General features: G+C 46.5%; 4 protein-coding genes across 5 annotated transcripts in view; 3 read left to right on the top strand and 1 right to left on the bottom strand.

Moving 5' to 3' along the window:
- LOC113429845 (antigen peptide transporter 2-like) overlaps positions 1 to 15370 on the top strand; it is a 127831-nt gene extending 112461 nt beyond the window's left edge. Inside the window, exons 10-12 of the mRNA XM_087953833.1 lie at positions 3549 to 3708; positions 6183 to 6319; positions 14479 to 15370. Coding sequence (XP_087809959.1) covers positions 3549 to 3708; positions 6183 to 6319; positions 14479 to 14670 — 489 coding nt within the window. The 3' untranslated portion in view covers positions 14671 to 15370. The remainder of the gene's footprint in view (positions 1 to 3548; positions 3709 to 6182; positions 6320 to 14478) is intronic.
- LOC113428608 (major histocompatibility complex class I-related protein 1-like) overlaps positions 1 to 25270 on the top strand; it is a 684789-nt gene that overhangs the window by 25277 nt on the left and 634242 nt on the right. The window lies entirely within an intron of this gene.
- LOC113426549 (major histocompatibility complex class I-related protein 1-like) overlaps positions 1 to 25270 on the top strand; it is a 405199-nt gene that overhangs the window by 303922 nt on the left and 76007 nt on the right. The window lies entirely within an intron of this gene.
- LOC113429339 (class I histocompatibility antigen, F10 alpha chain-like) overlaps positions 17505 to 25270 on the bottom strand; it is a 99196-nt gene continuing 91430 nt past the window's right edge. For both annotated transcript variants that reach the window (XM_087953902.1, XM_087953903.1), the window contains exons 3-6: positions 24289 to 24564; positions 20160 to 20441; positions 18080 to 18169; positions 17505 to 17590 (exon numbers count right to left, since the gene is read on the bottom strand). In XM_087953902.1, the coding sequence (XP_087810028.1) occupies positions 17520 to 17590; positions 18080 to 18169; positions 20160 to 20441; positions 24289 to 24564 (719 nt within the window). In that variant the 3' untranslated portion in view covers positions 17505 to 17519. The remainder of the gene's footprint in view (positions 17591 to 18079; positions 18170 to 20159; positions 20442 to 24288; positions 24565 to 25270) is intronic.

The raw sequence follows: 25270 nt of genomic DNA, 5'->3' as shown, positions 1-25270 counted from the left end.
GTAGTCCTCAATTTACAGCCATCGGTGTAGTGACTATTGAAAGCGACAACGGCACTTGTAGTGACTTAGGACCGTTTTTCACACTTAGGAACCGTTGCAGCCTCCCCGTGGTCAAAGTCCGAGTCAGCACTTGGCAATGGGGTTGTCTTTATGACGCTCGAAGAGTCCTCGGGTTATGGGATCCCCTTTTGTAACCTTCTGACAAGCTGAGTCAATGTGGAAACTAGGTTCACTTAACAAGCACGGTGGTAACTTAACACCTGCAGTGATTCACTTAACAGCTCTGGCAAGAAACGTTGCAAAATGGGGCATATCTCATTTCACCATTTCCTTGCTTAGCAATGGAAATTTGGGGTTCAATTGGGTTGTAACTCGAGGACTGTTCTTCCAATCCCCCCTTCCTCCTCCTCCTCCTCCTTCTTCCTCTTCCTCTCGCATGATAGACCTGCAACACTCCACCTGCTTTCCATCACTGCAAGGATGAAGGGTGTGATTCATTGTTATTGTTTTTCTGGTCTTCCTATCCGGGGCTTTGAGTTCACCGTCTGTCAATAATTCTGGAGCTGGCTGCTCATTGTCAGTCCCCTCCTCCGAATCTGAAGCCAGCATGTCAGACAAGATCATTTGGGAAACTTTGAAACCCAGGTACTCACCTGCAAAGGGAGGTGCGTTTATTAGCAAGGCTCCTGTCAGGCATCTGTCCACATGTGACAGTCCAATTAAATTGATCGTTATTCATGCCTATGGACAGGAATCTTCTCAACTAACAGTTAGCACCTCCAAGGACTTTGATAAGGGTCAATGGAACTGGAGGATTGGACTTTGCTTGCTTGTGATGAGGTAAAGATTCTAAGCTAAGGCCTCTTTTAACTCCGCCCCCCAGGTTCTGCCACTCCCTCCCTTACAGCCCCAAAACCATTGAAATATCCACCTAACTTGTATTTGGTGTACTGATTTTTTTTTAACAATGTGTAGGACAGAGCATTTGTTGGTCGAGATTTGGAGTTGCCAATTGTTTCTCTGTCCCTGAGGGTATGTCATTAGACTGGATAGGGTGGACACCTCCCCTACTTGAAATAAGGCCATCTATTGAGGCCTTGGAAGGACCCCCCACCAGCAGTTCCCCCTCTCCTCAGCCTCGTGGAAGGCCATCAAAATTTGGCTTTGTGCTCAGGCACTAACTTCAGGCTGACTTCACACTAATTTCACATGAATTTCTGGCTGACTTGGTGCTTATTTTTCTTTTGTGTATTGTATTTATTGTCTCCTGTCCTTCTATTGGTATTTTTATTGTGTGGGCCCAGACCACTTGTGTGAGCTGGCTAGTCAGAGGGGTCTAATAAATAAACACATTTCTAAATCTTTTGAATCAATAGAAGACGCTCATGTTGAATACAAAACTATTTAAATCTTTTGGCTTCGCTGGGCAGCATTGATGGAAAGGAATTGTCTTGGGTCCCATTTGAAATATATAATATTGTTAATATATATATAAATAACAAACTTCCTTTTAAATATATATTTTATTATAATATCAAAAGATTTGCAGGGCCACATTACTAGCTGTCCAGGGATGGATGTGATCTATCAGTCGTGGGTTGGGCACAGCTGAAGTCTACTTTTTAGGCTCTCAAAGATGGCCAGCTCTTGAAAGCATCTGGGAAGCCCAAAAGGAATTGGGGTGAAAGTCCCAAAGCTTTTCACTCCTCCTTGCCCAGAAATAACCCCTGTAATATAAGGGACATCTCTCCCAACAATCAAGGGTCTCCCAACTCTTGGGCCATTTTGGGCACCTGAAGAGCCCAGAGAGGATCTCTGAGAAGCAGGAGAAGCTGCCCTCCTGCAAGGGGACCAGGACGGCTCTGGGCAGTCACTGAACTCCTGTCTCCCAACATGCCACTGGTTGAGGCTCAAATATCAGCCACTTGGTCCGCAGCCTGAGGCAAAGGTGGATTTGAGGGAAAGGGAGCCTCTGTTGCTGCCACCACCAAGCCAAGACCAAATGGCCATTTTATAGAAGATCAGCTGGTGATGCTAGAGAAACATCTGGACACAGGAACAAAATGGCTGCCTCCTCCCCAAAGGAGGCCTCCCAGTTTCTGCTCCTTCAAGGTTTTGCCTTGGATGGTCCCTTCCAACTCCAACTCCAACTCGACCAGGGCAAAGCAATAGACGCAATCTACATAGACATCTGTAAAGCCTTTGATTCAGTGGTACACGACAAACTACTCCTAAAAATAAAATCCTATGGTATCTCTGGACAACTGAATAACTGGATAGAAGCATTCCTGGCAAACAGACAACAAATGGTCAAAATTGGGAGCGTCCTATCAAATTCTGTACCTGTCAATAGTGGTGTCCCCCAAGGCAGTGTTCTAGGACCAACTCTCTTCATACTCTACATAAATGACCTCTGTGATCATATTAAGAGCAATTGCGTTCTTTTCGCTGATGATGTAAAGCTGTTCAATACCACAGACAATACTGCTACCCTACAAAAAGATCTTGACTATGTATCAGAATGGTCAAACAAATGGCAACTTCAAATCTCAACAAATAAATGCTCTGTCTTACATATTGGCAAAAAAAATCAGAAAATAAGATACAAGCTGAATAGTCAAGATCTTGTTGATGACCCAAGCTCTGTAAAGGACCTTGGAATACTCACCTCTAATGATCTAAGTGCTAGAGCCCACTGCAACTACATAGCCAAAAAGGCATTAAGAGTTGTTAACCTAATCCTACGTAGCTTTTTCTCTGGTAATATCACACTACTAACCAGAGCATACAAAACATTTGCTAGACCAATACTCGAATACAGTTCATCAGTCTGGAACCCACATTACGTATCTGATATTAGCACAATTGAGAAAGTCCAGAAATATTTCACAAGAAGAGTTCTCCACTCCTCTACTCGTTGTAGAATACCTTATGCCACCAGACTTGAAATTCTAGAACTAGAAAACCTTGAATTACGCCGTCTTCGGTCTGATTTAAGCATGGTATATAAAATCATACATTGCAATGTCCTACCTGTCAATGAATACTTCAGCTTCAACCATAACAACACAAGAGCACACAATAGATACAAACTCAATGTTAACCGCACCAAACTTGATTGCAGGAAATATGACTTCAGCAATAGAGTGGTCAATGTCTGGAATACTCTACCCGACTCTGTAGTTTCTTCCCCAAACCCCAAAAACTTTAACCTTAGATTGTCTACTATTGACCTCACCCCTTTCCTAAGAGGTCTGTAGGGGGCGTGCATAAGCGCACCAACGTGCCTACCGTCCCTGTCCTATTGTTTCTCTTATTCTTCTTTTATTTTTCTTATATGTACCCATTTCATGTATTCACAACTATGTATACACTTATACTTATTATCTTGTAAACAATTGGCAAATCAAATAAATAAATAAATAAAATAAACTCTGTTGTTCTGTATTCTATATTCTGCACCTTGAGCATCAACCAGCCCCACTTTGGAAAGTGCTTGATGAGGAGGATCAGTGGCATTTCTGATAGGCCTCCCTGTCCACTTACAGGTGGCCCTAGTGGGCCAGGAGCCCATCCTATTCTCTGGGTCCATCAGGGAGAACATCACCTACGGCCTACAAGGCTGCAGTGAGGAAGACGTGAGCAGAGCAGCGGAAGAAGCTGATGCCTTGGGATTCATCTGTGAGCTGGAAGGAGGCTTTGATGCAGGTGGGCAAAATCCATCCATCCCCCCTTGATTCATCCCATAAAACCCCCACTTTCCTCCCAGTAAACCCACCGGTCCCATTTCTTGGCTCTTCTGAAGTGAAATCCTGCTTGTTTTGTTGCAATATATACAGTAGTCCTTGGGTTAGGACCATTCCTTCGGCTATCTTTCCAAATTACAGTGGCACCAAACAAATGGAGGTTGCAACCAGTGGTGGGATTCAAATAATTTATTAAGCGGTTTGCTTGCCCCACCCACCACCCCCCAGATGCCCTCGCTTCCCCCGAGCATTCAAAATCCAAGAAAGAAAACCTTAGACTCCATTGTTATAGAGCAGTGGTGGCTAACTTTTTTGGGCTCCTGTGTCAAAAATTGTGTGTGCGCTTGCATGCTCACACTCGCGTGCCAGCACCCAGAAGGCAATGTGTGCCCCCTCATGCCCCCTATGCATGCGCATGCAATCCCCCCACCCCGCTGCCCCCTTATCTGCACTGTACCTCGCAGCTGATTTTTAGCTGATTTGTGGCCTTTTTCAGCCTCCCAGAGGCTTTAGGAAGGCTTCTGCAGGCTTTTCAGGCCGAAAACTAGGACGGTTTCGTCACTTCCGGTATTTCCAGAAAAACAGGAAGTGACGAAACAGGCCTAGTTTTCGGTCTGAAAAGCCTGCAGAAGCCTTTCTAAAGCCTCTGGGAGGCCGAAAAAGGCCTTAAACTGGCCGAAAATCAGCTGTGAAGCGTGCGCATGAGGTGAATTTGCCTGCAGCTCGCGTTCCGGCACAAATGGCTGTGCGTGCCACCTCCTGGGATTTGCAAATACCTGTAGCCCAGGGGTCGCCAACTGGTGCTCCGTGAGAAAATTTGGGTGGTCCGCAGAGAAATCTCACTCCTAAACCACCCCCCAAAGCAATTAATCCAGGCTGCGCCGGAACACAAGGCTGTACTGCCCACATGGTCCGCAGGAACACAAGGCTTGTGTCGCTATCATTGTGAACAACACGAGGTAGTGAGGGGAGGGGTGAAAGGGCGGAGGGAGGGAACTTGCCCCACACACCTAGTCTGGCGCTGGGCTGCTTCTTTCTTCTGCTTTTGGCTGCATGCAAGGAAAGCAGCAAAAGTCTTTCTTCCCCCCCCCCCAACAAACTCCACCAGAAATGAGTCTTTGGGACCTGGCAAGGCATCCTGCTCCAAGTGCGACAAGTCTCAAAAAGACTCATTTCTGGCAGAGTTTGGGGGAGAGAAAGAAATAATTCTGTCTGTCTGTCTGTCTGTCTCTCTCTCTCTCCCCCCCCCCTCCCGAGAACAGAGCTGGAGAGTAAGCAATGCGGTCACATAGTATCAACCTTAAAACCACCTCGCTGTTGTGGTTCGCCGGCAGCAGATGTGGACGGCTGAGGTCTCTCAGAGTGAGGACTCGGATGAGGGGCCTGTGTGTGATGCAGGGATGGAGCCAGGACTATCAGAGAATGGGATGCTGCCTGCGGAGCCTGTGGAGTCTGGCAGCAGTGATGCAGAGGACCCCGAGGAGCCTGTGCCCAGTGCGCATGGCCGCAGGGCTGCTCAAAAGAAAGAGCAGCTGCAGCAGCACAAGTGACTCGGGAGTAAGGCTGCAAGGTGATGGCCTCTCCCTTAAGGGATAAAAGCTAGCCTTAAAGGGGTGGGGTTCTTTGCAGGAAGCAAAGAAGTTCTTGCACTTCCAGTCTCGTAGTTCAGTCTATCCTGGTTTGGTGTTCAGAGACTTTTGGCTTTGAATATTTCCTTGCAATTTAATCTTGTGTTCCTGGCAGCCTTGCAATACCTTGACAGGGCTTGTTCTTATCTGGGACAATTAATTTTAATAGCACTTTACTCTGAATGAACGGAATTCACAGAGAGGCATTAAAAAGGTTTTGCTTTTATCTCTGTTTTGCATTTGTTTGATTTGAACGAGGCTTGGGTCAGAACAATCGCTTAGCAATGAAAATTCCTGTCACAGTTGCACTTGTAACTTGAGGACTATCGGTAACGCTCCGGGTTACACGATCATTCTAATTGTAACAATATCAAACACTAATGCAGAAAAGAGAATTCAAAGAGCTGATTGCACCGTTGTGCCATTTCAAAAATCACAAATCCTAAAATCTCTTCTATAATTGTTAAAAAGTGCAGGGAGGTCTTCCCCTCCTCTGGACCTTTTGCACTGTCCAAATTTTATTTATTTATTTATTTCATTTGTCAATCGCTTACAAGATAATAGATATAAGTATAAACATGAGTAAGAATACAGGAAATAGGTACGAATAAATGGGACAATAGGACAGGGATGGTAGGCACGATGGTGCATTTATGCACCATTATTACGGTATCTCCCTCCCACTAGAAGTTGGGCTTCTAGTTTTGCCTTGTTTTTCAGCTGAGTGGCTTTGCCACCCCTTTAGGGCAACAAGATTTGGTCAGCCTTGACTTCGCTCTTGATTTTCCTTGCTTGCCTTCTTTTGCAGAGGTGGGGGAGAAGGGGGGCCAGCTCTCCATCAGGCAGAAGCAACGGCTGGCCATCGCCCGGGCCCTGCTCCATGGCCCGAAGGTCTTGGTGCTGGATGAAGCCACAAGTGCCTTGGACCCCGAGAGTGACGCTGCAGTGAGTGTGGAGAATCCACGAGGGGGCTGGGATTGGATCTTGGCTGGAGTAGTTCAGGGCCGCTGAAGGGCTTAATCTGAATTTTTTTTTTAAACAAGTTTTATTAATTTTAATTTTAAAAAACAATACACAAACAAACAAAACATAGAATAATAACATAGGACATCTTTTCTAAAAACAAAAACAAAAAAAACAAATAGAACTGTTGTGAATCAATAAAAGTGAATAACCTAAATGCAAATTAGGGGTTGAAAACCTGCACACTTGGTTGGTCCTTATACAACAACTTGGGATTGGGCCAGAACTAGTCCCTGATTGGCCACTTTTGGGACTTTTCTTATTGGTTAGTAGTTTGAACTTGTTGCACATTTTCATTGGTTAATAAGGCAGCAGCTAACCCTATAAAAGGGTTACTGCTGCCCATAGCGTTGCTCTGTTATGTTCTATTACTTATTAAAGAGTTGAAGTCACTGGTCAGATGTCTGGTCTCCATTATTCTCCATACATAACACTGGCGACGAGGGTGGGATGCGGAGACCGAAGAGCTGACTAACCTACAGAGCAACTAACAGAGCACGTGGTCGAACACGCACCATCAACGGCAACATGGCCAGCGGTGCCGTACCACCCGCTCCATTCAACCCAGAAACCGAAGAATGGGAGGCCTACATGGATCGGTTCCAGATGTTTCTGGAGACCAACAATTTGAAAGATGCGACAACCGGCAAAAAAAGAGCTATCTTTCTAACTCATTGTGGGCCAACCGTGTTTAAAATGGCAAAGTCGCTTGCCAAGCCAGCAGAGGTAAAAGAAATGGACTGGGACGTCCTCGAGCCATTACTATGGGCTCACTACACGCCCACCGTGCCAACCTTAGTAAGAAGACACGAATATTACCAGAGGGACCAACGGAAGGGCGAAAGCCTTGCCAATTACATCGCGGACCTCCGGAACCTAGGAGGCCTCTGCGGGTTCGCAGACTTAGAAGAAGCCCTCCGGGACCGCCTGGTTCTGGGCTTAGAAGACGGCGCGATCCAGAGCAAAATTATGGCTAAGGGGGACATCAGCCTCACCGATGCCCTTAAAGAAGCCTCGGCAGCGGAGGCGACCAAGAAGTCGGCAGCCCAAATGCGCCGCACCAACGCACCGCTACGTAAACTCGCCACTGATACCTCGCCTCGCTTGGAGAGACACCTGGTATCAACTCACCACGAAGACCTAGAGTCCCCGTCCGACAGCGATGAGGAAGAGGTCAACCGACTTCGAACGGAGAGAGACCAGTCCACACAACACTCATTGCGACCGTGTGCCGGCTGTGGAGCCAATCACCCACGATCCGGCTGCAAATTCCTCGACGCACTCTGCCGCCATTGCGGGAGACGAGGTCACATCGCAAAGGTTTGCAGATGCAAACAGAACTCCAAACCCCGACAGGCCGAATACCAGTCTTCCGGATTCTTCGGCACACACCGAGAAAAATTGAACCACTCCTACAGAAACAAACCGTCCACCACTTCCACCAGGCGTGAAGAAACCCGGCGGGAAGAGACCCACCAAACAATCACCATAGGCCACGCTACATCCCTTGATGCCGGGAAAATCCGAGTAAAGGTCGCCATCGAAAACAAACCTTGCGTGATGGAGGTAGACTTGGGATCTTCCCTCTCGATGGTATCGTGGAAAACGCTCCAACAGCTCATTCCCACGATCCGCCGCCAAGACCTTAACCCTCAAAGGGTTATACTCAAAGACTATCAGGGTAACAGAATTCCCGTTGTCGGGTCCTGCAAATTCCAGGTCTCATTCAAAGACCGCACCATCGCACTACCACTAACGGTCGTGGATCGAGACAGGCCTAGTCTTCTAGGCCTTCAATGGTTCAGGCCGCTCGGGATCACTGTAGCCGGAGTCCACAAGGCCGAGAGCGTCGATTGGGAGGAAGCACTCGTGCAAGAATTCCAAGACGTTTTCGCGAACGGACTAGGCAAGTATAAGGGGACCCCAATCTCGTTTAACTTGAACCCTGAGATAGCACCCATCCGCCTTAAGCCGCGTCGGGTGCCGTTCGCCTTGAAGCCTAAAATCGACGAACAACTCGATAAACTAATAGCGCAGGGCGTACTGGAACCCACCGACCACGCCCATTGGGAAACCCCGATAGTGACGCCTATCAAGCCTGATGGGTCCCTAAGAATTTGCGGGGACTACCGGGCCACCTTAAACCACGCACTGCAGCAAAGTGCTTATCCAGTACCGGTAGTGCAACACTTACTCCATTCCCTGGGTGGCGGGAAAGTTTTCGCTAAACTAGATCTAGCCCAGGCGTATCAACAATTGCCTGTAGACCCAACCACAGCTGAGGCGCAAACGATCGTAACACATAGGGGCGCATTTAAATGCAACCGGCTCCAATTCGGGGTAAGCGTCGCCCCTGGAATCTTCCAGAGTTTAATGGAAAGGTTGTTACAAGGGATAAAAGGCATTGTCCCATATTTCGACAATGTACTCATCGCCGCACCTAACAAAGACATCCTAGAAAAACGACTCAGAGAGGTTTTACGAAGATTCCAAAATGCAGGCCTCAGAGTAAAAAAAGATAAATGCCAGTTATGTACCGAAAAAGTAGAATTTTTGGGATATCTCCTGGACAGCCAAGGAATTCATCCCACCGAAGACAAATTACGAGCAATTAAAAAGGCACCCACTCCAAGGAACAAGGCAGACCTACAGGCGTTCCTTGGACTTATCAATTTCTATAATGTGTTTTTACCCCACAAAGCAACAGTAGCTGAACCATTGCATAGACTATTCGACAAAAAAGCAACGTGGGTTTGGGGGCAACGGGAACAACATGCTTTCCAACAAGTAAAGAAATTGCTAACTTCTGATTCAGTACTTATGCAGTACAACGAGACTCTGCCGCTCACTATCACGTGTGATGCATCACCTTTTGGGGTTGGGGCAATTCTGGCCCACATGTTACCAAACGGAGCGGAGGCCCCCATCGCGTTTTTTTCGCGAACCTTAGCTAAAGCTGAACGGAATTATAGTCAGCTGGACAAAGAAGCTTTAGCTATTGTTGCTGCAGTTAAAAGATTTCATGAATATGTTTATGGCCGTGCGTTTACAATAATCACTGATCATAAACCGCTACTGGGGATCATTGCGGGTAATAAACCAACCCCATATATATTGTCCCCCAGAATGACCCGTTGGTCTGAATTCCTGGCGGCCTACAACTACACCTTGCAACACTGCCCGGGGAAATCGATTCTCCACGCCGATGCATTGAGCAGAACACCGCTCCCAGACGCTGTTGTGGATCCAGCCCCAACCCTCTCAACACTACAGATCGAAGCTCTACATGCACCACCCTTGACGGCTAGAGACATTGCTTTTGAAACGAAACGTGACCCAGTTCTGCAACACATACTACGCTGGGTTGAACGGGGGTGGCCGACGGACCAAATAGCACCTGAATGGGCGCCCTTCAAAGCCCGCCAAACCGAGCTCTTTTCCCAAAAAGGCTGTATCTTGTGGGGCGATCGAGTCGTAATCCCTGGCAAATTGCAACAGACTGTTTTGGCGGTATTGCATGAGGGACATCCGGGTATTGTGCGGATGAAATCACTCGCACGCAGCTATGCTTGGTGGCCGGGAATCAACAAAAGAATCGAGGCCTGGGTCGCTACGTGCCAACGTTGCCAGGACGTCAGCAACGCCCCACCTAAAGCAAGCCCAACCGAATGGGAAACGCCGAGGGGACCGTGGTCCCGTATTCATATTGACTTTGCGGGGCATACCAAAGGTCACACTTTCCTAATTACTGTCGACGCCTATTCTAACTGGCTCGAGATTCATCGAATGCACACAACTACAACAGACTCAGTTATTAATAAATTAAACAGACTATTTGCCACACACGGGTTTCCGGACGTGTTGGTCTCGGACAACGGCCCACAGTTCACTGCATTGCCCTTTGAACAATATCTTGCTGATCGAGGCATCCGCCATGCGCTAATCTCGCCCGCGCACCCTGCGGCGAATGGACGTGCAGAACGCATGGTACAATTTGTAAAAAAGACCCTTCACAAAATGGAATTTGGCAACATCGACGAGAAAATCAATCGAATTCTCTTGTTGCAGCACATCACGCCCCACAGCGTGACCAACAAAACGCCCGCTGAACTTCTTATGGGGCGGAAAATACGATCGCACCTTGACCGGCTCCACCCCGCTTTCGCACCGGAAAAACCTTTCGGCTCCAGCAGCAAATGCCGGGAATTTAAGGTAGGCGATTTAATCTTTGCCAAAAACTTTTCCGGCGACCCGTTATGGATACCCGCAACCGTTACCCACCTCACCGGGCCTAGATCTTACCGCCTGCTAACAGACGATGGGAGGGTGTGGAAACGCCACATAGACCAGCTCCGATCGAGATTACCACCCAGCGGCCATGACTTCCCTGGTTCGCCAACTCAAGGGGGAGGAAGTATCGAGGGAATTGACTTTGATACAACTAATAGCAGGTCAACGGGAGCCCTACAGCCCAGCAAAGCACCGGAACGTGAAGCGGGGAGGGAGTTGACGTTTTCAGGGAACTTTAATACGGGGGAAAACGAACTGCAAAACCCCGAAGAAACACGGAGTAGCAGAGACAACCACAGTGAATGCAGCACGGAATCGCCGTGCAGCGAAATAGAATTTAACAAAGGTCATCCAAACACTCCCCCGGAACCGGACATTAGACAAAACCCGGTGGAGCCTCGGAAATCATCCAGGCAGACCAAACGGCCTGCCTATCTTGAGGATTTTATTACAGCTCCCCTCAAACGGAACCCAAGGGGGAGGGGTGTTGTGAATCAATAAAAGTGAATAACCTAAATGCAAATTAGGGGTTGAAAACCTGCACACTTGGTTGGTCCTTATACAACAACTTGGGATTGGGCCAGAACTAGTCCCTGATTGGCCACTTTTGGGACTTTTCTTATTGGTTAGTAGTTTGAACTTGTTGAACATTTTCATTGGTTAATAAGGCAGCAGCTAACCCTATAAAAGGGTTACTGCTGCCCATAGCGTTGCTCTGTTATGTTCTATTGCTTTATTAAAGAGTTGAAGTCACTGGTCAGATGTCTGGTCTCCATTATTCTCCATACATAACAAGAACATCTTATTTAAAGACAGGATCATTCCAAATTATCACATTTCCATACCAGCACAGTTTAATATGTATATTCATCTTATCTGTTCAACTTCATATCTTTTCCCAACTTCTCTTTATTTCTCCCTTTCCTTCTATTCAATTATATTTCTTTTGCCTTAAATTGTATATATTCATTATATCCATCTGTCTTATTTAAAATTTCATTGTTCTCTTCCAACATTCTTCTAACGTTTTGGTAAACAAACAAAACACAAAACATAAATACATAAAACTTCTTTTTGGAAAGCGGCTTACCCCGGGTAACATCTTTTTGTACAGACATAAATCAAATTCATGCTCACTAATATACTATTTCATATCTTATTTAACATTCTATATTTTCTATATATTTTCTCTCTTCATTCACTCTCTTAATTCTATTTTATTTATTTCATCTCAGTTTAAATAATTATACTTGCATCTTTTGTCCGTTCTCTTTCAATTATCTATTTTTCTTTTCTTTCTAATACAATATTTCTCCTGTAATGACTGGTTGAAGTATGACAACTTTTTATCTTTCCCCTAAATTTAACACTTAAAATAATACATACTTTCCATACTGATTCTGCTTAGTACATTCTAAGTATCACATTTTAGAATAATAAAACAAAAAGAAAAAAAGAGAATCAAGTTTATAAAATAGTAAAGACAATATTCCATAGAAAGTTAAACTCTATTGTTAAGTCTTAAACATTTTTATACATTCCCTTTAATACTTTATGAACTCATATAATATTTCAGTTTTCTAACTCAATTTCAAATACTAATATCTACAATACAATCTTATGTACTTTTGCAGAATCATTTTTTAAAGTTATAGTTTACCCTTTATCTCTGAAAAAAACCTGTCTTTTAACATCTTGTTTTGAACCTTTATGACTTCTCTTTCCTTTTTCCCTTCCTTTCTTATCAATTCTAGCCTTTTTACCCCGCTAGGATTTCCGGTTTGCAAGGCTTCGGCGGCGGCATGAATCCGCGATTGTGCGCGGTCCCTGCTGCGTTCGCCGCCGAAGTGCCTCCGATCCATTTTGATCTGGAGGATATGGTTGCCCCGTAGAGGCAGCCGAAGAGAGAGGAGATCCGGACAGGGGCTTGGGGGTATCGCAAACCCCCTCCTCAGCCAGCACAACTCCTTTTTCCCTAGGCGGTGGAGCAGCGGTCAGTAATGGCCGCCACAAAGAAGCCTGCAGCCGGGTAAGATTGTGCAGGAGGAAGTTGGAGAAAGTGAAAGTTTTTTGGCTGAACCGGGACAGCAAGGAACCTTGAAATACCCTGGAAATTTAATTGTTTGAAGGACACATTGTTTCCCAAGGAGTGTGAAAGCGGCGGAAGAAGATTTAAAAGGGAAAGTTATTTTTTCTCACTCTCCCTCCCCATGGAAATAGCTGATGGAAATTGGAAATTGGAAAAAAGAACTTTTTTTAAAAGATTGTATTGAAGGAGACTGCTTGGAGTTTATAAGATCAGAAATAAGTGGCAATTAGACTTCTAAAAATTTACTTTAGAACTGTGTAACTGAATTCTACCCCAAGAAGAAAAAATATAAAAAGAAGAAAGTGCTAAATGAAACAATTTGTTCTGATTTGGATTGCTTTGTGACTTTGGGATTTTTGGGAACTATTTCTTGAAAGACTAAAAACATTTGGGTTGTTTTTAAGGAAAAAAATGGCATTATCAGTTGAAGAATTACAAATGGAATTTCAAAAGCTAAATTTCAAAAGCTAAAAGAAGAGGAACAAGGGCTCTTCTGGATCTATTTTTCATTTTTTAGAAATGGCGATTTCTACCTACCAAGAAATACAACAACAAGGAAGGTGGGATGGAGAAGAAGAAGCCATCTTTAATGAACAGATAATCTTAGTTGAGGAAGAAGAGAGAAAGGAGGGAAATAAAATGGAGAATTCAGAACCTAAAAAAGCAACCAAGAAAGGGAAAAAATAAGATGAAAAATTCATATAATGTCAGAAAGCAACAGAAAAGAGAAACACAACAGAGAGGGAAGATTAAGAGAGTGGAGTTTGAGGACTTAATCTGAATTTTTAATCTGAGGTGACAGCATAGGAAAACTGGGTTTATTTGACTGGAAGTATCGTAATTTCTTCCAAGTTTGTTAAATCTCTGGTTCCGGTAACCAACACAGAGTAGATCTTGGAACATTCTCCTAGGCCATGCATAATTGCCTTCATTTGGGTGGTTCTTATTGTTTTCCAGACTGCAAAAGGCTTGGGGCCAAACTCTATTGCAGTGCTGGAGAAGCACTTTTCAGTGGAAATGTGAGGGAGCTTCTATTTAGTGCCGTGATGGAGAACCTTATGGCACAAGTGCCACAGATGGCACACAGAGTCATTAGTGCGGGCACGTGAGCCCCATCCAAAATTACCTGCAGTGCGCATGCGCGCACCTCCCAACTGATTTTTGGCCCGTTTCAGGCCGTTTTCGCCCTCCCAGAGGCTCGAGGGAAGCCTCAGGAGCCTCGGGAGGCTGAAAAACGGGCCTTCCGGAAATACCGGAAGTGCCAAAACGGGCCTGTTTTTCAGCCTCCCAACACTGCAGAGGCTTCTTTCGAGCCTCTAAGAGGGTGAAAATGGCCTCCCCTGAGCTCCGGAGGCTGAAAACGGGCACTTCCGATATTTCCGGAAGGCCCGTTTTTCGGCCTCCCAAGGCTGCAGAGGCTTCCTTTGAGCCTGCGGGAGGGCGAAAACAGCCTCAAACAGGCCGAAAATCAGCTGGGAGGTGCGCACATGCGCAGTGCAGGTAAGGGGGCGGTGCGGGGTGGGATGTTGTGCACACATGCACGGGGGGGGGTAGGGTGCATTGCATTGTGGGTGCCGACACGTGTATGCGTGCTATTGCACACGCACGCACTTTCAGCACACAACAAAAAAGGTTCGCCATCACTGATCTAGTGCTTCCAAGGAGCTCAGGATTTCCTCTGGATCATTGCTTCCTTTTCCAGATCCAACGGTCTGTGCAGATCAGTGGAGCCCGGACGGTGTTGGTGATTGCTCATCGGATGCAGACGGTGGAGAACGCAGACAAGATTGTGGTGCTGGAAGGAGGAGAGGTTGTGGAAGAAGGGACTCACACGGAGCTGATGGGCCGGCAAGGCCCCTATTATAGATTGGTGGAAAGGTCCCAGGCGGAGTGACTTCCGGAGTTGCAACGGAGATGCTCGGCCACAGGATCCACTGCTTTTGTAGATGCCAAATGCATGATTGGTTGGGGAAATAGACAACAGCATTCTCTTAGGGAAAGAGAGTGACCCAGAAGCTGGCCTGTCTAGCAGCTCTTGGCCAGTCAAGGGTTGCTGAATTGCACCCATTTGGAAGAAGAGGAGACCGTCTTTCTCATCTGGGCACAATTCAGGTGGTGTTAAGTAGCAACTTGGGCCCTGGAAACTCCATAGTGAAAGGTGCACAATCCCGTTTCAAGCAACTGTTTTGTTTAGCAATGACAACAATACCCCAGATTTTCCTTTGTTTAAATTTAGTATGTGAGACCTTTTTGTACAACCTCCTCTTTTGTCACACTTTTTAATATTGGTTGCAGAAACTTGACTTCCTCTTTGTTTTGCTAAATAAAGTATCTCTGGGATCCCTTTTAGTCCTTGCAAATCTGTATTTGGATGGAAGTCACACAGATAGGTCTTGTTTAGCGCAGTTACAGAATTCCCACAAAATGGTTGGGTCATTCAAATTTGTACTGAAGGTGATGTTTCTATGGTTTCTATGATGTTTCTATGGAAAACAGGGTAATGGCTTTTAGTTCAACGGAAATAGGCAATGAAAAAAATCTAATTGTATATTTCTATATTTTTATTAATAAAATGCAACACTAAAAGATTGAAGGAATATATGTGTCTGTTTCTTGTTCTTTGCTGTACTTCAAGATGAGCCTCTTCTTGTTTTGAGCTTCCCTTGAATGGAACTTTCCGTTCCTCCATTTTGCACGCATAACAATTACAGTCTATAGCTCCGAGGGCAATTGTTCAGAATTAACAGAATGACAGAGCTGGAAGGGAATTTGGAGGTCTTCTAGTTCACTGAGGGGAGGGGTGGAAAGGGCAGAGGGGAGAACTTGCCCCACTCACCCCACGTGCCTCACCTGGCCTCCGGGCTGCTTCTTTCCGCTTCTTTCTTCTTCTGCTTTTGACTGCACGCAAGGAAAGCAGCAAAAGTCTTTCTTTCTCTCCCCCAAACTCCGCCAAAAATGAGTCTTTGGGACACTGCAAGGCCTCCTGCTCGTTTCTGGTGGAGTTTGGGGGAGAGAAAGAAAGACTTTTGCTGCTTCTGCTGCTTTCCTTGCATGAATCCAAAAGTCTCTCTCTCTCCCCCCTGAGAACGGAGCAGGAGACGGTATCCTGCGATCCCAAATAAAGAATGATCGATTGGTAGGAAAACGGGGTGGGGGCTTTTCCTGCAGACCTTTGGGGCGATTTTCCCAGGGTCTCAGGTCCGCGGGAATTAAAATTATGAGTTTGGTGGTCCCTGATGTCCAAAAGGTTGGCGACCCCTGTTCTTATCCAACCCCCCTGATCAAACTGGAGACCCGCCTATACTATTTCAGACAAATAGTTGTCCAGTTCTCTTTTTAAAAGCCTCCCGTGATGGAGCACCCACAGCTTCTGAAGGCAACTTCTGTTCCACTGGTGTATTGTTCTGTCAGAAACTTTCTCCTCAGTTCCCGGTTTCTTCTCTCCTTCATTGGTTTCCACCCATTGTTTCTTGTCTTGGCTTTAGGTGCTTTGGAGAATAGCTTGACTCCCTTTTCTTTGGGGCAGCCCCATTAAAACACTGAGCACATATACACGCAAAACCATCCGCTCTTCCACCCCCTCTGCCAGTCTGCCAAGGTGAAAGGGTTTTAAGGACTCTGATAAAATGGACTGGATCTTTCCCCGTCTAAATGATTACACGCACTGCTCTTAGTATGCTGTAAGGTTTTTGTTGCTCTTGACCATATTAAAGAAACTTATGCCATCTTAGTCATCCCTGGTATTTGGAATTGATCAAGACATTAAACCCTGGATATTTCAGTCATGGACATTGACTGCAAGAATTATTACATATCACTGAAAGGAGGTATAGTTAATCTCATTTAACAACCCAAATTGGAACGGGCAACTCAGTCATTAAACAAAGCAGTCTGTCAAAGGTCCGACTAGCAAACCCCCCAAAAAAGGAACTCTCAGGGCCATTGAATCCCAAAAAGTAAAACTTTTATTGAATTCACCATGTCGGAATTGAAGAAGCAAAACCAGTTCTGATTTTCCCGTGTGAAAGTTTGCTCAGTTAAACAAGAGGCTCCCTTTCTCCCACCACTCAGATGTTCCCGTTATCCAATTGTAAAACTACTTTTTGTTATGGGAACAGTCCACTTCTCCATCAAACACCTGCAGTTGTGACCTTGGCGTTGTGCAAGTTCTCGTCCTCCGAGGACAGCGTCTAGGCACCCAGTTTCCTCCCTGCGCATTCCACCCCTCCCCTCTTTTCATTGGCAAGTTGAATAGCGATAGAAGTTAGAAGGCAATAAAGCGATTCAATCTTGACACAGTCATTAAATGGGGTTTTTTTTTTTCCCCCAGGAAAGAGGCAAAGAAAACTTTCACACAATTATTTTTTTTCTTTAGGTGTCTACTTATAATTTTCCAGTTCTTGAACCGCAATCCTTAAAGTGATCAAGGAAGGACATGACTAAGGCTCTACCACCAACCCACTGGGACATTATTTATTTTGGACTTTAGATCAGGCTGAACCACGCTGGCCTTTCTTCTTTCAGGCGTCCTTGAGATCGGGAGAGAGTTCAGTCCGTGAGTTTGTTTGTTCATATCCCGCTTTTATCATTTTCAGGAAGAGCTCAAGGCTGAGGACACAAATAACACTCTTTGCTTGTCCTGTTTTCCTCACAACAACCCTGTGGAGACACGATGACTGGCCCAAAATAACACAGCTGACTCTCGTGCCTGAGGTGGGACTTGAACTCACTGCCTCCTGAGTTCTAGCCTGGTGCCTTAAGCATTACAGGTGGTCCTGTAAGTCTGTAAGCTCTGTAGTCATCCCGTCGTCTCACTGCAAGGACAAAAATCAGTGAAAGCTCAAAAGAATCCACTAGAGATCATCCAAACTCTCTCTCCGTAGGAGGAAGAACCCCAGGAGATACTTCACAGACCCTTTGTCCCATTTATAAAGACAGAAAGATCTTCAAAATGCAAATGTATCCCCTGATTTGACCCAAGAGAGACCTGCTGCCTCCAAGATGGATGGAGGGGAATTGGGGGAAGCAGCAGCAGCAGCAGCTGGGAGGGGAGGAAGGTTGTCATGGAAATCCTTCTCTGCTGCTCTTTGACCAAATTCTTCGAAAGGGACAGAACTGGGAAGCCTCTTCCCAACTCAGAAGAAGACAGGACTGCCTGAATCTCAGACTCAGCTGAATGGAGATGGGAGTCCCAGCGAGAGGCTGAGATCTCAGAGGGCTACGAAAACAGGACAGAAGGAAGCCCAGAAGAAGCTCCCCAAAGGGGGTCCTTCCATCACCCCCCCCCCAAAAAAGATACTTACTGAAGAATACCAGGATCCCAGCAATCACACCCACCAGGACAAGAACAGCCACAACGCAGCCGATGATGATCCCCAGGTTGGATTTTGGTTCTGAATTGGGAGAAAGAGCAGATCATTGAAGGAGAAGCCCAAACAATCTTCCCAAGAGAGACCTAAAGAAGGGAAAGCTGGAAATTCCCCAAAATTAAAATCTGCATGAGCTCATTTTTGTGTCCCTCTCAGGGTACCATGAAGGCGCCTTGCTAACCGTTGTTAGAGGACGTGTCCTCCTGACGCTGCCTTCTTCTCCCACCAGCCCAGCATGAAGGCAGCTGGATTCATCTTTGGCTTTTCGACTCAAAAGCAGCCCTTTGCCACCTTGTGACTCTCAGCAGCTTACAAAACAAAAACGTCCCCAACACAATAAAATAAACAAAATTTGTTAAACAAACAGATTTTGGGAATTGGGCAGATCTGTGTTTGCATTTTATTATTTAAAGTAAAATAGTTCATATCACCTAGACTTTTTTTGTAAGTACACACTTTCATTTCTTTGGCCAGTCCAAAGAAAATTGTATTTTGTGCTTCCAGAACGTCAGCATGAAAATGGAAGAGGGTGATATCCAGCTTCTGGACGGACCCACAAATGGCAGAAATAGAATAATGGAATAACAGAGTTGAAAGGGACCTTGGAGGTCTTCCAGTCTGACCCCCTGCTCAAACAAGAGGCCCTAAACCATTCAGGACAAGTGACTCTCCAGTCTCCTCTTAAATGCTTCCAGTGACGGAGCCCCCACGACTTCTGAAGGGAAGCCATTCCTCTCATGAATTGTCCTCCCTGTCAGGAAATTTCTCCTCAGTTCTAGGTTGCTTCTCTCCTTGTTTAGTTTCCACCCATGGCTTCTTGTCCTGCCCTCAGGTGCTTTGGAGAATAGCTTGACTGCCTCTTCTTTGTGGCAGCCCCTGAGATATTGGAACGTATCATGTCACCCCCAGTCCTTCTTTTCATTCAACTAGAAATGCCCAATTCCTGCAACTGCTCTTCATAGATTTTAGCCTCCAGGCTCCTAATTATCTTTGTTGCCCTTCTCTGCCCTTTTTCCAGAGTCTCAACATCTTTTTATATCGTGGCAAACCAAAACTGCATGAAGAATTCCTGGATGGTCTTACCCAAGGCATTATAAATTGGTATTGCTTGGGGGCGGGGAAAGCAGGTTTGAGGAGGGAAGTTTAAATTTAAATTTCTCTTGCACAAAATTCAGGATTCCCATTGAATAGCAATCATTCCACTTGTGAATTTGGTGCTTGCTATAAACAACAACAAAAATAAAAGGAATATTTTATTTTGCCTGGGATATCAGCATAACAATTACATTTGAATATTTCTTGTATCTTGGTGACAATCATCAATAAAAAAATTGAATTTGAATTTTGCAACTTTGGAAGTCCAGTGTACGTTAAGGACACTTCTGAGCATATACAGAACTCTTTGAAAGAGGGCTTTTTTCCTTGGGTTTTATGCTGAGCCTCAGGAATTCACCTATCAGATCATAAAATAAGGTGCAACTTCTTTCTTAGAGAAGCAACACACAGTGACCTTTTGACCTTTAAAGCAGGAAACCCTGTTAGTCTCTGATGGGAAATAAAACTCAGACTTCTTAGCCTCTTTTCTGACTCCTGATGCATCAGTCCAGCCACTCTCTGCATTTCCTGAAGTCGGCTGCACTTCATCCATTTTAGTCAGAATTTTCCTTCAGAAAAGGGGCAACCAGACTCCTCCTGATTCTTGTACTTTAGGAATTGTGAACAAAAGGAAATCTGTTTCTGGTGCTGGGGGCAAGAAACAGGGAAGGCCTAAGAGAGGATCTGAGGGCATTTCATCAGGATCGGCCAACTCTTGTGATGGGACTCTGTAGTTTCCATCCCCTGAAGTCAGTTCTGTGGTCTGGTCCCTGCAGCTGCACCAACCTCAAACACTGGAAAAACCAATGGATGAAAGCTCAGGTATGCTCACACCTGGACACATCTGGGGCCAGATTCCTCTCCCACCACCTCCCAGCCTGCCAAAGAGCCCAGCCTTCCCCTCCCTGCAGCCTCTCACCTTCCAGGGCCAGGTCCAGAGGCTCCTGCAGGCCGTCGTGCTCCACGTGGCACCGATAGCGGCCCCTCTCTTTGGGGTCGATCCGGATGCTGAGCCAGTAGTGGTAGGTCCCATCCGCGTTGGGGGCCACAGACTTATGGAGGGTGTCCTGCAGCCAGACCTCCCCGTCCCTCGTCCAGAAGGCATCGATCTCCCTGGGGTAGAAGCCGTGGACCTGGCAGATGTGCGTCTCCATCCCATCCTCCACCTCTGTCTTGCCTCTCACCATCACCCTTGGGGGCTCTGCAGAAATGGCACCCCCAGAATTAACTCTCAGCCCCTCCAGAGCTTGGAAGGGGGGTGAGAAACTTAGAGAGGCAGGAAAATCTCCCAGCACTTAATTTTAACCCCAGGATTTAAACTTCACACCTGTAGCATCTCCAAGAGTTTTAGGAAATGCTCCAAATCTGGAAAATGCTCAACCACAAGAACTCTTGATTTTCCCAAATTGAGGGTCCAAGGAAATTCCTCTCTGACTGCTTTGAACTCTGACTGATCTTGGGCTGCTCCCTTCAAGGGAGGGAGAGTGGAGATGGTCTTTTAAGTTCCCTTTCAAGACAACCACAACAACACAGAAGTTGCTCCCTACTTCTTGGTTCCTCTTCTTCTCCCCAGAATCTGAGGCTGCTCCAGGCCTCTTTCCAAGGGACACAACCACAATGTTATGAGCAAGAGAGCCAGAATCAAAGCAAAAGGGGCTCAGGGCTTTTGGAATTTCTCACTGATCTATTTGGAAAACAGATTTTGTCTCTCAAAGGGGGGGGCAGAGGGAGGTGCGGCTTTCAGGAAGGAAAATGAAGTACACTCTACCACCATCCATTTTTTTTCTCTCTCTTTTTTCTCCTCCCCCCTTTCTTTTTTCTTTTTCTCTTTCTCCCTTCCCTCCCCCCTCTCCCTTTTTTTTTTTTTTTTTTTTTCTTTACATAACTGTAGCAGCCACACCCCCCACACCAACCCCCCCCCCCCCCCCCCCCCCCCCAAGTTTTTCAAATCAAAAAAATGGTTGTTCCCCCCCCCCCCCTCCTTTCTTGTTATGAAAAAAATTTATTTTTTCTCTCAAAAAAACCCAACCAACCGCCCCCCCCTCTCTTCTTCTCCTTCCCTTTTTTTTTTTAAAATAAACACCCAACAAAAACCCCCCCCCCCCCCAAAAAAAAAAACCCCACCACCCCCCCCCCCCCCCCCCCCCTCCTCCCCCTCCCATTTCCTCTTCTTTTCTTTTTTTTTCCCCCCCCCCCCCCCCCCCCCCTACCCAACTTTAACAAAGGAATAACCCCCCTCCCCCCCCCCTATTTCCCCTGCAGCTTCTTTCGCCCACTTGTCAGTCCACCTGTTCCCAACTACCTCTGGGGTGCTTTCTTTCTGATGAGCATTCACATGCACTATTGCCACTTGATTTGGCAGTTGTAGGGTCTCCAAGGCCTGTTCCACAAGCTGTAATTGTTCAACTTGTTTCCCATCAGCCTTGATAAATCCCCTTTCCTGCCAGATCTTACCAAAGGTATGGACCACACCCCAGGCGTATTTGGAATCAGTCCAGATTGTCACATCAATCCCTTCAGCTAACTCCAGAGCCCTCTTCAAAGCAAACAACTCACATTTCTGCGCAGACCATGAAGAAGGAAGGGAGCCCTTTTCTATGACCTCCCCTTCTCCTGTCACGACTGCAAATCCTGATTTCCTCTTTCCTTCCTCAACCCTGCTTGATCCATCCACAAACCATCTCTCTCCTTCCTTCAAAGGAGTCTCTTCCAGATCCTCCCTCACCTTTGTCATCAGATCTACTTGCAACAAACAATCATGGTCCTCAGCTTCCCACTCCTGTCTTCTCCCTTCTAGGAAGGAAAATGAAGTACACCAGAAATTGTGGAAAAGCAGAACGATAGGGTAGCAAGACATTATTTACATAGTGTTGACACATGGTGGGGCTATTGAGCATACCTTGAGGTAAGACTTTCCACTGAAAGCGGGAGGAGGGGAGAGGAGTTGTTTAAGCGAGGTAAAGTGAAAGCGAATAAGGCACGATCTTGTTCATGCAAAGGGATAGAAAAAGGCAGTCTTTTAAATCAATGACCATGAGATCAAATTTCTCAGGGATGATGTTGGGATTTGGAAGACCACATTGTAACACCCCATTGGTTTTATTATTGTGTTCACGGCTCTTAGATCATGCAAGAGCAGGCCACTGAGGAAAAGTCATCAAAATCTCTAAGAAACGGAGATGCAATGATTCCCTTGCCATGAGGTCCCGGATGGGATAAATTATGAGGCGTCATGGCAGGAGGGATTGTTTTCAGGCGTGTGGGAAGAAAGTACACAGTGCCTGGGATGTCGATTTCCATATCTTCGGAGGCAATTAGTTGGAGAGATATGGAGTCAGCCTTTGGAGCGGGGCTGGCTGATTGCCCCTCTGGGTGTTTGATCCTCCACTGGATTTAAGTTAGGAGGATTTATGGGTTTAGGAGCAGTGGGGAGGAAGCTTCTAACGGGAGAGCGTCCTTTGTTTTGGTTTCAGCTGTATAGGGAGGAGGACCCTCCTTAGGGGAGGGGCTTTGGTCAGTGCTAAACTATGGATTTTTAAACATTCCATTATTATTCTCCATGTGGTCAGAATCTTTGGCGGAGCTCTGGGATTATTATGAAAATAATCACCCAAACGTTGCCATGTGGAGACTTTCAAGGACCCTTTCTCCGGATAAGCCGGACATTGTGTGTAAATGTAAGTCAAAAGGGTGATAAGGTCCTTTTTGTTGGAACCGGGAGCGCGTTTTGCCCTGATTCCTAAGAATAAGAATTGAGCTCTTCGTTAGTTCTCCTAATTCCTGCAAATGTGCTATCTGCGCTTTGGAGAACTGTCCGCCCATACTCACCTGAAGGAGGGTGTCTTCTTTGCAGAAGATTCCTGGGGAGGGATACGTGACACGAGACGCAGGCGTCCCTGGGTTGCAACTGGCTCGTCCAGCCGGATGAGATAAGCAGTCGAAGATAGACGCACCCGTTTCTTTTAACGGATCACGTCGGGGTCACCAGATGCGGCTTTGCTCCGCATTTGGAAGGCTGCCCACTGGGTGATCGAATGCATCAAGAAAGACACGAGGCTGGTCCTATCTCGGATGAGCTGCCCGATCATGAGCTCGGGAAGCTCTTTTATTAAAAACACATAGTGATACGTCATAAGCGGTGAATTCTATCCAATCATTCCGTTACATGTGCAGAAATATTAGTGGACACATAGTTGCATCCAATTACAGTGCATAAGGTCAGTTTAGAGGGTACAAAGTAGCCAATTAGCGTTTGCAGTCCAGTTATTAGCCCATGGTGACGTGTTGTTGATTGATGTTCTTTGTTCCTGGTACTCGCTTTCAGCCTACGTGAGGCCTTGAGGCCTTGAGGCCTGGTATGTACCGAAATTATTGAAGCTGATTTATTACTGCAGGAGGTGATGCCAATGGAAGAGAGAGAAAGTCCTCCATGGCAGGGAAGGGATGTTGGCAATCTAGGGGGTGGATTCCCCCAGAATTGAGGGAACCTGTTTGAGGTTTAAGAGAAAGATCTACAAAAACTATGGGGGATCCCCCCTCCCTGGAAAGAGAACCCCTCATCCATGGGCTTCTTTGCTCAAGAGGGAGCTCTGATGACGTCTTATGAAGGGCAGAAGAGGAGCCCCCACAGTGGTGGGCATGGGAGGTGCCCCAATCAGGTGCAAGACTGGGAGGGAGCCCCCTGTGGGATGTGGGGGGAAGGAGAGTTCATGGGGGGAAATTAAGGGAGCCCATCACTCTTGACTACAGTTTGGCTAATCGGGGTTTCACTGAATAGCCCCAAATGGTGGCCTCATGGTGGGCAGTGAACAGGACACCCTGAAGGGCTTTTCCTGCCAGGGAGAGGCTGCATTTCCTGGTCCACTGAATGGCTGCCTGGCAATGGGAACCAAACAGGGCTTCCCGTGTCCTGCAAGAGGGGCTGGAAGGGGAGGAGGAGGATTCCCACCAGGGCAAACAGGCTCCAGACAAGGGACCCAAAGCGGCTGAATGTGTGAGAGAAATCCGGCCATAAAGGAGGAAAGTCCAGCCTGGATTCAGATGCTCACCTGTCCTCAGCAGCGTCTCCTTCCCGTAGGACAGGTGCTTCTCCAGCCACTCAATGCAGGTTTCCTCCAGGTAGGCTTTGTTTCTCTGGTTATATACTGGAATAGCACCCAATTTCCTCTGGGTGATCTGGGCCTGGGGGACGGGAGCCACCCAAGTGAGGGTCTCCTTGTCGAAGATGATGAAAGTCTTCCCTTCATAGCCATACTGCCAAAACCCTGCTTTGCTCCCATCTCTCTGGAGTTCACAGCCATACATCCACTGCAACGTGTGAAGGCCTAAAAGACAGACAGGAGGATGGTTCAGGGGTCTCCTTCAAGATAGACAGAGACCCTCCCTCCCTGCAGAGACCTTGACACAGGCACTAACACCCTGATGGAGCCCCTGAACCTCCCCAAGAAAAAGGAGAAGCTGGAAAAGACAGCAGAGGATCCCAAGGGAGACCCAGAAAATGGGGAGTCACAGAATAAACGGAGGGACGGAGACACTTCCATCTTTCCTTCTGCTGTTCCTCTGCAGGGGAGACTCTTGGGGGGAAAGGAAGGGATCCCAGAGAGAGAGAAAAGTGGCCTGAATCTGCGGCTGCTAAGAGGGACTGAGGATCTCATGGCCTCAAAGAGGATCTGGTCGATCTACACAAAAGTTTTCAGGGATCCCTTTGTCCATAAATCTTGGTCGACGTCCACAAATAAAACCACATCACAAGGGCTGGTTCCCACTTTGGGCTAACCTGAAACAAACCATGGTTTAGTGCAAAGAGGGAATGAAGCCTTGAAGGTCCACAAAGGAATATTTTCCTCAGCCACAGCAGCAAGTTGCCCAGTCTGATCTGGACACCCAAAGGGTTATTGACCTTTGAAAGGAGCTTCAAGTTTACAGGCTCTGCAAGACCCTGGAGAAGATATTTCGTCTTCAAGTGACCAGATTCTTGGATTTAAGGAGAACACAGAATATTTGAAAAAAACAAACAAATGGAAATCCTGA

The sequence above is a fragment of the Notechis scutatus genome, chromosome 2 (genome assembly GCF_049901735.1).
Source record: "Notechis scutatus isolate UNSWTSFEM ecotype Mainland chromosome 2, rNotScu1.2, whole genome shotgun sequence".
Classification (NCBI taxonomy): domain Eukaryota; kingdom Metazoa; phylum Chordata; class Lepidosauria; order Squamata; family Elapidae; genus Notechis; species Notechis scutatus.
Note: the sequence above shows the minus strand (reverse complement) of the source record. Positions and strands in the feature narration are given on the sequence as shown.